Source organism: Lytechinus variegatus, chromosome 12 (genome assembly GCF_018143015.1).
Source record: "Lytechinus variegatus isolate NC3 chromosome 12, Lvar_3.0, whole genome shotgun sequence".
Classification (NCBI taxonomy): domain Eukaryota; kingdom Metazoa; phylum Echinodermata; class Echinoidea; order Temnopleuroida; family Toxopneustidae; genus Lytechinus; species Lytechinus variegatus.
Window position 1 is genome coordinate 10,349,169 of NC_054751.1, and position 14,980 is coordinate 10,364,148.

At 36.9% G+C, this 14,980-nt stretch overlaps 1 protein-coding gene across 3 annotated transcripts in view; it reads left to right on the top strand.

Annotated features, from left to right (window-relative positions):
- Nucleotides 1-1,690: 1,690 nt before the first annotated feature.
- Nucleotides 1,691-14,980, top strand: part of LOC121424875 (nuclear pore complex protein Nup107-like) — a 33,001-nt gene continuing 19,711 nt past the window's right edge. Inside the window, exons 1-8 of one of the 3 annotated variants that reach the window (XM_041620717.1) lie at nucleotides 1,691-1,842; nucleotides 7,873-7,958; nucleotides 8,808-8,902; nucleotides 9,843-9,953; nucleotides 10,647-10,741; nucleotides 10,982-11,132; nucleotides 14,078-14,234; nucleotides 14,706-14,844. In XM_041620717.1, coding sequence (XP_041476651.1) covers nucleotides 1,720-1,842; nucleotides 7,873-7,958; nucleotides 8,808-8,902; nucleotides 9,843-9,953; nucleotides 10,647-10,741; nucleotides 10,982-11,132; nucleotides 14,078-14,234; nucleotides 14,706-14,844 — 957 coding nt within the window. In that variant the 5' untranslated portion in view covers nucleotides 1,691-1,719. Of the gene's footprint in view, nucleotides 1,843-1,911; nucleotides 1,950-2,061; nucleotides 2,108-7,872; nucleotides 7,959-8,807; nucleotides 8,903-9,842; nucleotides 9,954-10,646; nucleotides 10,742-10,981; nucleotides 11,133-14,077; nucleotides 14,235-14,705; nucleotides 14,845-14,980 lie in introns of those variants that run through there. The other 2 variants (XM_041620719.1, XM_041620718.1) reach the window with 2 other exon arrangements.

Below are 14,980 nucleotides of genomic sequence, written 5' to 3' on the forward strand. Positions count from 1 at the left end.
CCTAGATCCCGTGCCTTGGAGACTGGCTGAATAATAGAACCAGCAACATTTAGAGTTGAGACATTATCTGAGTTTCTGTGACGCGATGTTATGTGCAAGATTTCAGTTTTCTCAGAATTCAACTTCAAACCATTCATAATTGACCATTTCATAATTTCATCTAAACAGGACTCTATCCTAGGGATAATTGAACTACGGTCCTTATCTGAGAACATCATATTATAACTGGGTATCATCTGCATATACAATTCTGCTCATACCTTGCTCCTCAATAATGTATTCTAGAGAAGCAGTATACATTACATAACACAGCGGTCCCATTACAGAACCCTGAGGTACGCCATCTGACAACGAAACTGGTGCAGATGACACACAATCAATTACTACACTCTGAGAACGATTTCTAATATATGAGTTGAACCAGTTAATATGAGAGGGAGCAAGGTGAGCGAGAAAATAATTCTGAATGATGCCCAAAAGCTTCTTTCAAGGTTTGTGTACTTTAATATAGGAGAGACTGAAAGCCTGAAGTTGTTTTCAGTCGCTTACAGTAAATCAGGGTAATTATCACTAACGAAACTTCATCAAAAGAAAAAAAGAATGAAAAAATGGAACCGTGATTATAACAAATAGACATTATGATGTGAATTATTGAGGCACAGACCACAATATTATAAGCTTCCAATAACGTGGAAATGACTCAATGATGCAAAGGAAAGATTTTAGAAATAATTTATCACTTGCACACGGAGCGCGGTGGTATAGAAGGACGCACATCACGAGTTTTGCTCTGCGCTCGTGTTATTTAGGTAGATATCGATCCATTTCATGACTTACAAAGAGTGCACAGAATGTCCAGGTTAGCACTTTTCACTAGCAATAATTATTTATTGAAAAATCTATTAATAATTTTTGTTCCAGTGGCGTCCCTTGGGTCACGGTATAGGGGGGGAAACCAGCAAAAAATTTGAGTCAGTGGGGTGCGATCGCACTCAACTGCCAGGTATACTGGCCTAATAGATATTCAGACCTCGGGCAATCACTTTAAGTAATCATGAAAAAGAAGCATATGTCACTAAATAAAACAACAATAACTCTAAGTGCGAGGAAATCTATTTAGTGTATATTGAGCAATGGCGAGCACCAGGAATGATGAACATAAAAGACTCTGTATTAAGCAAATTATGCTTCGTGAAAAAAAAAAATATATTTTATAGGCCTATAGTAGTATAACACAATGATAATTTTACAATAATTTCTAAGCTTCTTCCCCCGCTACGTTTCTCTTCCTATCTCCCTTTTTGCCAGGCAGCCCCCCCCCCCCCCCCCGTAGTTAGGTGAGTGAAATAAAATGTAATGTAAGAACAGCTTTTGTCTAGACCTATTTAAAAAAAAACAATGGAATGTCACGGCTGAAAATAAATACTAAACTTCGCAGAGAAGATAGTGCTGGTTTATGAGACGTCACAAATCAAAAACTTTAAATTGTAATGACTTTTCTTATTTTTGATGGATTAACCTCCAACTAGATCGATATAATTATGATTTTTTATTATTTTTACAATTAGGTGGAGGTGAACTTCCGATATAGTTGCTCGCACTAGCACCATTATACGTATTTAACTCTATATGACTAGCACCCATTAGCACCACTGATCTATCAGTGATTAGCACGCGCGCGCGCGCGGACGGACGTCGAGCGCACGATGTTCGAGTAAAATGGCAACACTCGCGGCGGGAAAGAAAAATGTGCGAAAGAAAGAATCAGCTGTTCGTCCTCCAGACCGTGTTTCCGGTTCTTTTGTTGAGCCAGGTGATACCACAATGGCAGATATTTGGAAGGTTCGTTTCATCAATGTGGAACATTTGCTTTACATGAATTTCTTGATATTTACATTTGGGTAGGCCTACCCGACAGTCATTGCGTTGCCCCACCTACTCATTTTTATGTGTGTTACTGAATACTGTTGTTGTGAATGTTACTACCGGTAGGCTACTCTATTCTAGCCTAGGCCTATTTGCGAATTGCGGCCAGCACAGTGGCCTACCCTAACGACGTTAGATGTTACGTTAGTTAGGACCTATTGCCCATTCACACTAGTATGAGGTTAGTATGTATTACTAGCCTATAGCTATACTATAACTCAGCTCAGTACACAGAACAACAGCGTTACGGTTTACTTTGGCCCTGGATTTTTAAAGGAGAAATATATTGATTATGAATGTGGTCTTATTATATATCAATGGAAAGGTAATGATGTGGGGATCATCAGTGGGTCATTCAAAAATACCGAAAATAATACAAAAAGGTGAAAATCGCCGATTAAAAACGCTAAAATGCCCCTCCGAAATATGCCTCGCATCGGTCTCTGAATTGACTGGAATTTAATGACGTCACTGTCTGTACGAGAGGCGTGATTGGCTCTCCCACGTGAAGCTCCACTTGCATGCAAAACCTGTTGCGTGGGTACGTTTTCTCCACACTGTCACTGAATACTTCTATCACGAAATGAAAGAAAACCCAGAATTTTATCTAGATTTGGATTTTCAAATTGATGATTTTAAAGATGAAGGGAATGATGATGAAGTGAACAACACAGTGAGGTAGTTGGAGGTAAATAATGGGGGAACAATGCCGATGATTATGATGAAAATTCAACTTGCCTGACGATCACAAGTAAAGTCATGTACATGCCGATTCGCTACCAACTCATCCAGCTGCTGCTACAAGTGGTAGCTATACGTACACCGCGCGGGCCAAATTAAATCCATGAAAATGAATAACCACATCCAGAGAGAGTCTATCATAAGAAGGAAAATAATGATATAACTGTACTTACATACAAGTGAATAATCCGAATTAACCTGAAAGCAAATCAACTCAACGAATAGCAGCAGACGATATGCACCGACGATAAACTTCATGTGGCTGGGATAGATTGTCACTCGTTCTGTTAGATGTAATTTGTAACTCATTAATTTGACAAAATTACGAAACTCGGGGAATTATTTATATATATAAAATATAGTAACATCTCTTATTATTTTTTGTATTACGATAAAACCTCTGTTGAAGGAAACGTTGAGATAAACTAAAATTACTTTTAAATCCCCCCCCCCCAACATGCGCGCGTAGCTTGTATGTCATTGCAAACAAACCATCGCAAACATGCACGTATTCCTTCCTTGCTGATTGAGAGCTGTGCAAAACGTGCATAGATCTATTCTCTCAGTCTCAGCCAAGGCGAGCAAACAATACGGCAATGTGTTGTTGTGATGGTTTGTTTACGATCACATAATGATGGGATGATCTTTTACATCTAATTTACCTCAACGTTTTCCTTCAAAACAGGTTTTATCGTAATTAAAAAAATGATGAGATGTTACTATATTTTTATATAGAATAATAATTCCCCGAGTTTCGTAATTTTGTCAAATTAATGAGATAAAAGTTACATCTAACAGAACGAGTGACAATCTATCCAGCCGGATGAAGTTTATCGTCAGTGCATATGCCATATCGTCTGGTACTATTCGTTGAGTTGATTTGCCTTCAGGTTCGGATTATTCACTTGTTTGTAAGTACAGTTATATCATTTTCCTTCTTATGATAGACTGTCTGGATGTGGTTATTCATGTTCAGCATGAATTCAATTTGGCCCGCGCGGTGTAGCTAGCACTTCCAGCAGCATGAATTGGTAGCGAATCGGTATGTACATGACTTTACTTGTGATTGTGTTGCAAGTTGAATTTTCATCATCATCATCGGCGTAATTCCCCCAATTTACCTCCAACTACGTCACTGTGTTGTTTCACTTCATCATCATTCTCTTCATCTCAAAATCATCAATTTGAAAATCCAAATCTAGATAAAATTCTGGGTTTTCTTTCGATCATTTCGGGATCGAAGTATTCAGTGACAATGTGGAGAAAATGTACCCTTGCAATAGGTTTTGCATGCAAGTGGAGCTTCACGTGGGAGAGCCAATCACGCCTCTCGTACAGACAGTGACGTCATAAAAAAATCCCCAATTTCGCGGACGTAATTCTGCGTGTTTGAAGCATTCAGAGAGAGAACTTTAAACTATCAATTAACTGAGTTTCATCCGTCTCCATGATAAATGATGTACACCATCGTGTTCTCCTTATTTTCTCCTTTATTGTGATATATGATTCTCCAGTTTTACGATTTTCAATATATTTCTACTTTAAGTAGTCTAGACGGCAAACATCGCTTCATTGCAGCAGTAAATAGGAGTATGAAGAGTATGAGTCTGACGTTTATCTTGTCATCAAATCCTATAAAATGAAATAAGAGACAGAAATAGAAACTATATCATAAACTATGTTAACAATTGATGCTTGAGACGTTTATCTTTGTCAGATCCTTAAAAAAGAGATGGAAAGAGAAATTATATCCTAGAAACTATATCATAAACCATAAATATTGCACAAAATAATTACAGATGATATTTTGATTTATTTAGTGCTTTGTTTAATCATGACTTCACAATGTTTTATCTTTTTAGAAAATTAGAAATTCACTAACCAGAAATATCACATCATCATCACATCAGGTACGGAAATGAAAGACTTCTGTAGATTTTCCGATCTTTACTTCTAGTAATTGACGGTCTAAACAGTTTAAACTTGTGAAACTTTACGTGCGTTGAGAAATGGAGGTTTTAAATCTTTCCCCCCACCAAAATTTATCCAACAGATGTTTAAACATTTCCACTGATTTTGCCTCCACTACTTATGTAGGCAGTTTGTTCCAGTAAGAAATTACTCTAACTAAAAAATTTGCTCCTTAGTTCCAACCGAGATCGTCCTGTGAAGAGCTTGAACTTGTGACCTCTAGTTGCTGAATGGATTGCTGGTGTGAAAAATGTGTCACTCGAGATTCCAAACTTTCCATTTAACAGTTTATACACAGTAATCATATCTCCTCTTCGTCTTCTGTAAAACAGTGAGTGAAGGTTTAGTCTCTCTAGACGTAGTTCATAGGATAAGCTCTGGAGACCAGGAATCATGCTAGTAGCTCTCCTTTGCACCTTCTCTACTTTGTCTGCATCCATTTTGAATCTCACGTGCCATAAAATGTTCCCATATTCCAGATGAGGTCGAACCAGAGATACATGAAATAGAAACCTCCCCTTGGGCCTTTGTGAAATAAATTCCAAATTAGTCCTGATATGATGCTTTTAGACGTTTATCTTGTCACCAAATCGTAACAGAAAAATGGAAATAGAAACTATATCCTTAGTACTTAAAAATTTAATATAAATATGATATCATATTTGACTTCTAGCACAAAGTATAAGTAAAAGTTTGGCTTCTACAAGCAAAATTGCATAAAATGTCTTACTTTTTAGATGAATTGAAATTCATAGAATAAATAATTAAACACATGTATAGGAAAAACTATTTGAATATTTGATTTATCCTCAAATTCAATTGCCAATTTTTTGTATACTGAACAAAGTCATATAACATTGTAAATTAAGAATTTTACTTACCAAAATAAGAAGATGGTTATCTTTGCCTTGGTTAAATAAATTGAATACTCTGGATCAGTCTTATGCCAAATGTAAACACATAAATTTGATGCAAAAATCCAATATCGAAACAAAGTATAGAAAGAATATTATATTATATTATAAGGTTATTGAAATCACTGTCATCCGACCATTCCAAGGCAACAAAGTTGGACATCCTGTATGGATTTTCTGATTTCTCTTTCTTCTCTTTGCCCTTCTTTCCCACAGGAATGAGCGCTGCTGGGTGCTTTAAAGTTTCAAATGATTCCTTGGAAGTTGTCTTTGTCTTCTTGTTTTCCTTCGCTTTCTTACTATTTCTCTACGAGCAGTAGCGGGAAGGTGACGACTGAGATGATGATGCCGCCGATGCCAGGCGCTTGGTGGTAGTTGGGTTTGGCGACGGTGACGATGATCGAGTGCAGGGTATCCCTTGTAAAAAAGTACCATACCGTACAATAGTATACTATGGTACTGTATGGTACTTTTTTACTAGGGATTTGATGAGCCGGTTACTCCCCTCCTCCACCATTCCGAAGATCCATATTTTCAATCCTCTCGGATCATCGCGGTGATACTTTGTATGCCGTCCAAAAAGGCTCTCGTCAATCCCTCGAAGTACTTCTGTATTTTCGTAGTAGAGATCACTTACACGGAAGAAGTTTGTCCAATCCACTGCCGATTTTTTTTTAGTCCATTCCCGACTCTACTGCACATCTATGAAGGAGGGTTCCAAGCTTTCATTCCCTCAAAAAGATGAAAATTTAACTGACATCAAAATGGACTCCTTTGAAGAATGAATGCTTATGAACAGAAAAGTTCCGCTCATGTTGCCATGCCACACTTCCCCTACAGTGCCATATCCTTCCTCCTTTCCTCTTATCACAGTTGACAAGTTTTTAAGTATCACAATAGATTTGACTGACTTGCAATCAATCTCTTATCTTGAAGCCACTTATAAAGAAAACTGTTGCTCTGGGAGAGTAAAAGATGGAATGAAAAGAGATTTCGTAAATGCTGAATATCCAGTAGAGCTGGATCCCTTTTCCTTGTAGACCAAGCCATCGTCACCTTTTCTTCAGTTGCGAGTGATATTGGTTTGGGAGTTAATGGATTGACGTTCGATCATGACCCTCGATTTTTCACTTTGTTGATTCTTTTTCTATGCTGGTTGCCTTATTTGTCACCACTTTTTTTCAAATCAATGAACAGCAATCTTTTATTCCATCAACCCCTCTTTTCCCTCCACTTTCAGACCACTCTGCCACAGTGAGCTATCCAATAACTGAATCAATATTCTTAGATTCTATTAATTTGTCATGTTACTTGTCACCACTTTAAAAAAATGAATTAATAGTAATTAACATTACATTCATCAACCCCTGGGCGTTGTGGCGTGCGCCTGTAATCCAAGCTGTGGGGTAGTTACAAATTGATGCAGAGGTTCGAGGTTCGAGCCCTGGTCACGTCTTTCGGATGGTGACGTTAAAGGTCGGTCCCAGACGTAAATAATCATATCTGATTGATACACGTCTGACAAAACTCAAATACACACACACACACCCTCTTTTCCCTCCACTTCAAGACCAATCTGCCACTTTCAGACAGTTAGCTATCCAATAAACACAATCCAGATATATTTATTACACATCAGAATTTATCATCCAAGATCCTATGTACTGTTCTTCTAATTTGTCACCTGCTGTACATTAAATCTCTGAAATCCTATAGCTGGTGACAAATTCAAAGTTTAACAATTAAAGACAGTAGGCTATCTACTATAGCCTCAGTCAATCCGTTTCCTATGTACTGTTCTCCATATAATTGTCACCAGCTGTACATTTGTTGTGACAAATTTGAAGAATATTACATAGAAGCCGAATGGATTGATACTGAACTATAGCCTACTGGCTTAATAGCACATTTCTATTTGTAAATTTCGGAATACGCATCTATGCGTATCCTGAAATTTACAAGTAGAAATGTAAAATATGCACACTGCGTACTTGAAATATTCAAGCTAGAAAAGTATGAAAAAGGGCGGAGTGATATCGACGTAAAAACATTCTAATCTAAGCCATGATTGACACAGAGTACATGTGACTCAGCTGAGTCAGCTCTAGCTCTGTGATATGATGATTTGTGGCTTCATTTGGAGACTACGAATATCAGGTAAAAAACCAACCCCAGTGGAAATTTGACACTGGTGACTTATTCACGATAATGCCAAACATTTTTTTTTAGCCTCTTTTCATTAAAAAATAGCCTAGGCTTCAGTACAGACTGCCTTCCTCCATCTTTATTCACAGAGCAATGCATTTCATTTAAATTTCAGTATTCTCAGCGTCCTGACACCTCCTTTGATCCTCAAACGATGAACCGGTCTATTGATCAGAGAAGAGATGACAGACGCCAAGCAAGGTATGTTTACCTGGGTCCCGTAACCCAAAACTTAGCGATGGTGGTAGAACATTTTTCTGCGATCAATTCCGTTGACTGCATTGTACAATTAATCATAAAATCAAGCGTACGATCAATTGCTAACCTTTGTGTTACGGGACCCTGGTCACTTTCCCCTCAAATTGTTACAGGGTCCATCTGCTTCCCTCAACAAATGGCTTTAACTTTTAATGATCCTATCTTGTTGCACATTGCAGTAGCAAAATCAATACTGATCAGAAACCATATAGTGTAGTTTCCGATTGTCCAACTTACATAAAGACACAAACGTCCAAGAGAATTTCTTTAAGTTTCTGATTTTGGCCCACTGAAGCATTGTGGCTGAGCAGATTTGTCTTCTGACTCTGATACAGAGGGTCATTGGTTTGAATCCCAGCCATGGCATGATATTCTTCAGCAAGAAATTGATCCACATCATGCGGCACTCAAACCAGGTGAAGTGAATGGGTACCTAGCATGGACTTAAAAAAAATTAAAAGTCCCTCATGCTACTGCACAGTTTAAGTTAGACCAACAAAACCAACTCCAGACTGATCACAGCTACACCATTTTTTTTTAGAACGGCATGTCACAAAAGTTTGGAGTTTTTAGGTTTGAGTGACTGTGGCATTAATACCACCCACATTTGTCTAGGACCCTATTGCTGAAAGACTTGCATTCAACCACAACTAAAAAAAATCATATGCAAGTTCTAAGTGTTTGGTTACGATTCGTTGAAAATTTAGTTATGTTTGATTGCAACTATTTCTGCAATAGGCCCCAAGTCGCATCTCCGATATTGACATTGTCTGTATATTTCTTTTCTCATAGACATGGTGATCTCTCATTCAGCATTCTTGACAGATCAATAGAACCAAGAGAAGAACTAAGGAGCAATGTATTACAGAACGATCGCATCAGAAAATGTATCCTTTCATGGAGAAAGTTTTCCACCAGAATCACATGCATAAGGGGAGTGTTTCATGAAGCATTCTTTCAGTGATTTCACTGACAAATTTGCTCTGAGCCTATCAGATACAAGGATTTCAGAAGCTGATAATAGTTCTTAGTGAAAATTACCATTTGTTTATGGTGATGTACATGTACTGTAAGTAGAGCAATGTAGATGTTGGCATACGTGTAACATTCTTCTTGTGCAAATTGTATGAGATTGTTTTCGTAGCAAACAAGCAATTCATGTTACCACAATGAATTTGTATAATTTGGGATATGACCGTATGAAGAGCTACTGGGCCCCATCCATGGAATTCATCAGTGGGGCCTATGAAGTGTTCAGTTTGCTATTTATTTAAAGGTATTGTTTAACTTTGTGAGCAGCCGATTTAAAAAAATCTCAAACCAAGATGAAACATGTGTACAAGTGCATGTATTAGAACTAAAAAACCCTGAAAACAACCATTATTGAGAATGAAAAGCTAAAACTACAAGGCAAACCCCCATTTTGTAAATAGGCGTCTTATAGACACCTAAATAGTACACATAAGTGTATGGGATGAAATTAAGATGGTGTTATATTTATATTTCAATTTTTGAAGCACTAAATAATCATTTTTTAATGCAATTTTTCTGGGCTTCATTTTCGGAACATATCACAGACACAGGTGACAAGTGTGACCTTCTAGCTTAGATTTTTTAAAAGTCAAACCAATGTTAACCAATCACTTTAACCACCATAAACGAATTAATGTATGATTTGTGATTGGCTCTTTCATCATTCTCTACCAAAATGTTATGATTTAAATGCTGGTATGCATTAAGAGAATATTAATGATGTGACACTTTGGCGCTGTTGGCCATTCAGTGTTGTCTCAGTGCACTGTGTCTATCCTTGACTGTGTGTCTCAGCTATGGGAATGTTGGAGCAAGCCACTGGGATACAGGGGACTCCTGCACCAGGTATCTATCCATTCAACCAATCAGCAAGAACTCCTGGGAGTGAGATGAAAAGAAGAACATGTAAGTCCTGAATATACAGTCAATATTATGATGTTGGTGTCGCTATCAATGTATATATCGCTGCGAAGAAAATAGAGTTAAATCTTATTTACTTTTATTGTCATGAAGTTTCCTCAGTTTTTTTTTTTTTTTTTTTTAGATGATTGACACACTTTCATTCTGATACTTTGTGATTTACATTGCTGGTCACTCAGAGATCGGTCGCTCTCATGGTGAATTCAAGGTTGGCCAGGCGATTACTTCGAAATTGGGTGGCGGACAGTGGAAGACCTGGGAATTTGTAGGTTGTCAGCCAAACACTGCTCGGGCATCAAACATAAAAGTCCCAAATTTGACCCAGATTTTGCCTTGAGTAATGGGTAATCAACATGGCACTGCTCGGCTACCGATAAGTCATTTTACAGCCCGCTTGACTTCTACAAAATGGTTGGGCGATGCCTACACTCCAGCAGCGCCCTAGCAGGCTACTAATCGGTCGGTGGCCGCTATGGGTTGTGACTAAATCCTATCAAGTTTGTAGCAAATAATACAAAGGTAGGTTACAATATACTACGGCTTCATCTTTACTGGAAGTTATTGCTGGCTGATGATAGTTATTGTCAAATTTCATAATTAATATTATTTAGTGGTTATATTGAGAATTATGAAAATTAACGAAATTGTGTTTACTTCCCCTTCCAACTTTTTCCCCAGATACTCCTCAGAAACCACCCATGACCTCAGAGTTTGATGTTTCAGATACGGTTGGATTCACACCTGCGAGATCCTTTCTCACACCTTCAGCTAAGGTACGATACACCTAAAAGACCGTTTTAGTGAGCCAATCTTTTTTATATGAATGCTAAATGACAATGCAAAAGTGTCTTTAAATTTTGTTGCTTTATGAAATTGCTACAGACCACAAGTTTATACGGTGTATTTCAGTTACACTTTTCTTTCAAAATACTATGGCAGTGGAGCATATGTCTTGGAATCTGCTCCACCTGTTACCAATACTGTATTCTAATAATATCATTCTAATGTAATAGCTTTCCGTTTCCATGGGTGAGCCGACACGCAACCTGCAAACCTCCATCCTGTCCAGTCCACAGTATAATGACTCAGTGATGGATCAAACGGGAATGACCATGGATATGACAAGAGCGAATCTCCTATTGCAAGAAGATCCAGGTCAACTAGGTGAGAACAATGATTCTATCACATTTGTCACTGGGATATGAAAACCTCATTAGATCTCAAAACATATGTATAAAAAGAACAATAGGACAGCTATTCAAAAGCGCCATTTTAGAGTTATGACAAGTGGCAACCTTCTTTTACCTAAAAAGCGTTATCTTTGGGACTTGGCAGACTGTTTTGCCACTATTGTTCTAGTTCTAAACAACAGCCTTTGTAGAGCTGCTCTCAAATTTTTTTAATTTTGAGATACAAGAATATACCAACTCTGTAATCATTTGTGATTGCCTAGCTCAAAACTCTCAATGTAGTTGGAAAAAAAAATCCCCAGCTGAAAAATGATACATGTTACTCATAATTAGCTTGTTATCAATTGTAAATGCATCAAATGAATGATAGTTTTCATCTAATCACCAATCAGATTGCAGAATTTGATTAGCTTATAACAGTAACTTTGAACTTTCAATTGAAACCAATAATTCTTTAAAGACCATATCGAAAGCCAAAACAACTATATATTATTAAAGACTTGTGAAGAATCAGAATACAGTTTCGTGCATTATTACTAGCAACGTATTTTGCTTATTCTGAAATTGTGAAGAATCAGAATACAGTTTCATGCATTATCACTGCTTACCAGCAAGGTATTTTGCTTAATCTGATTTTCGATAATGGGCTTCATTGCACTTCTCATCGAACCGACTTATATAATGTCATCCTTTGCGGTTGGATTGAGATCACATACATTTGGATATAGACAAGATTGATTATTTTATCCTTTTCCAATTGATAATTAAGGGCAATGACCACAGAAAAATAAGATTAAGAGTATTTTCTGCAGATATTGATGAAACTTAACCCTAAAAAGACTGGGCTATTTTGGAGACTAGAAAAACTGGGGGGGCCTTTTGGGCCCCCCCCCCTAAGATCTCGGCCGTTGGTCGTCCGATCGCAACCAAATTTGGCACACACATCCTTTGTCATGTCCTCTAAAAGAAAACATTGTAACAATACTGATATTCATTGTATTTTTTAATATATGCATAATTACTTATGCGAAAATGCAAATTTTTATCAAAAAATTGAATTTTTCATACTTTGGTACCTATTGCGGTCCATAAAGTCCTGTTTCAAGGTTTTCAGCTGTAAGAAGAGGTTGTTTATCATGGAATTGTGTTATTTCGTGCTTGAAATATTAGATATGCTTATGCAAATTAGTAATGACTAAATATGCAAATAAGTACTCTGCATGCGTTATGTAGAGAAATACAACATTTGGCATGTTTTATTGCATTACACTCTCTTGCAATGAGCCAAAGCAATCTTTGAAGATAAACAAGTGATGTGTTACATGTACACTAGCTGGTGAAAACAAAGCATAAGAGATATCACATAATTTATGCAAATTATATTCATAATGAATTATGTGAATATGCAAATTTTCATCAAAAAATGAATTTTTCATATTTTGGTACTTATTGCGGTCCATAAATTCCTGTTTCAAGGTTTTCAGCTGTAAGAAGAGGTTGTTTATCATGGAATTGTGTTTTTTCATACTTGAATTATTAGATGTGCTTATGCAAATACCGGTAATTAATTACTAAATATAGTTGTGCAAGCGATTCTGGTATTTTGCACTACTTTTCTTATGTTTTTCTTTGATTTTAATTTCTTATGTATTTCTTTATTTTGCATTTCTTATGTATTTCTTTATTTTTTATGCAATGTTTTTCATTATTTTCATATCCTAGAACTGCTACTTGAATTCACAAGTGACATGATATAGAAAGAAACAAATAAAAATGTAGTTAGAAAACAATGTGTATAACATTCATTCAAATACCATACACTTTACACACAAACGAATACAAATTTCAATTTCTTACGTGACATGTGATACGAAAATGTTACGTAACTCCGCAACCGCGGCATGGGGGTATACAAATTTGGTACCAAAATTTGCGCAAAACTCAAGAGAAAAAAGTCATGAAATGGCGGCGCGAACGCTTCATGCGCAAAAAAGTTATCGCGATTTATGTACAGGGGGGGCCTAAAAGGCCCCCCCCCCAGTCTTTTTAGGGTTAAGCTGTGGAACTTATTTTTAGACCAAGTTCTATTTGCTGCTAGTGTGGCTCAGCTTTTCAGCCATATCTGATTTAAGTTTTTATTTACCTGACCTGGCTAGACTAATACGAGGAAAAGCAAAAGAAGAAAAATCACAAAAATGTGGTGTAAACCTGTGGGTTAACATTAATTTGAGCACTAAATAATTCCAAAGACCTTTCTCTTTGCAATATATAAATATTTGAATTTGTGAACTGGGAAATCAAGAAGATAATGTGACTTTTCTTCATACAAAGGTATGTAATCACAGCTGCATCCACATTAAATGGTGTCAGAGAATCCTGGCCAGTTAATAGCACAATAGTACCCATCTTTGATGTTTGTGAGTTTGAAAATTTCTAAAAGAAATACCCAGCTTGTAAACTGAAAATGCATAAAACTGATTTAGTTGTATTTTGGAGTTTATCAGCTTTCAATTGATGTATCATTATAATGATATAGGTATAATATGCTATTATAGGCTTTAGCTGGGCTGCTTAGGCGCTCAAAGCATTCAAGGAATTTCTTCCTATTGGGTACTCATTCACAACACTTGGGTTGAATGCAGAAGGAAATTACACCATGGCTGGGACTTGAACCCACAAATTTGTCAATTCAATTTTTCACTTTCAATAAGGTCTAACTATTGCTGCTTCTTTTGATTATAATATTTTCTGCATGAGCTTTTTAAAGTTTATTTATCCACCATCAGAGCACTAGGTTTGTTTGTAGTGATTTCAAAAAAAATCTGTTTTTTGCATAGCTATCCATCTTTGGGGTTTGTTTATTCAATCACAGTTGTGTATCCTTGCATTTTTCCTGTCTGTATTGTATTATGTCTGCAGCAACTGAAGGGCTGTTTGATGAATTTCTAAGTGCCTTCAAGAAACATCAATCCTTGACCGATGTCTTCGCCTTGGTGTCCGAGTATGAGCGTCTCTGCCATGAACAGGTCACTATGCTAGACAGACTCATGACAAAAACACTACCCAGTCAGAAAAGGTAAAGAAAATATGGTAAAAATGCAATATTAATATAAGATTACACTAGTCATTTACTCTCTGTGGAGAGAGATTTTGTCTGTAAGTCTTCCATTTACTATGTTTAATTTGTTTGAAATTTAGTAAGCTACATACTGTATATTGTCAGACTTGAAAAAAAGTGTGAAATGCAGATGTTCCAAGAAATTATTCTCCATTTTGAAGGAAATTTTTTAAATCAGATATTATTAAAATACTCCCTTCAAGACATCAAAGGCGCCATGTTGCTTACAAACTGATCCTTCACACCAATGAAAATTATTGATACCACTCAATGTGGAAAAGAATATTAGCTTCAGGATTTAGTACTTATTCATGTACCTTTTACAACTTTGTACTTCGAAGCATGCAAAATGTTCTGTTGAGTCTAGCTGCAGTTGTAGTCGCAGTTATTCATCCCATTTATCTGCATGTATTTCATCGGTTTCTGCAGCTTTTCACGCACGCTTCAGGTACTCCGTCTCCTGACCCAGGAGAAAGCTACGTGGCGTCTGATTGGTTCATTGTATCAAGACCGACAGATGTCAGCCGAAGACCAAGATGGTGTCGGTATCACTCTCGACAGAATCCATGTAAGGAATATCATAATTCACCCATTCGATTTTGAATTTTCCATGTTTTGATCATTGTTATCGTCCTCATCATCAATCCAAAGTTTTAAAACCTGGATTTGTCCCTGTGAACGGGGGTAGTCAGATTCACCTCACA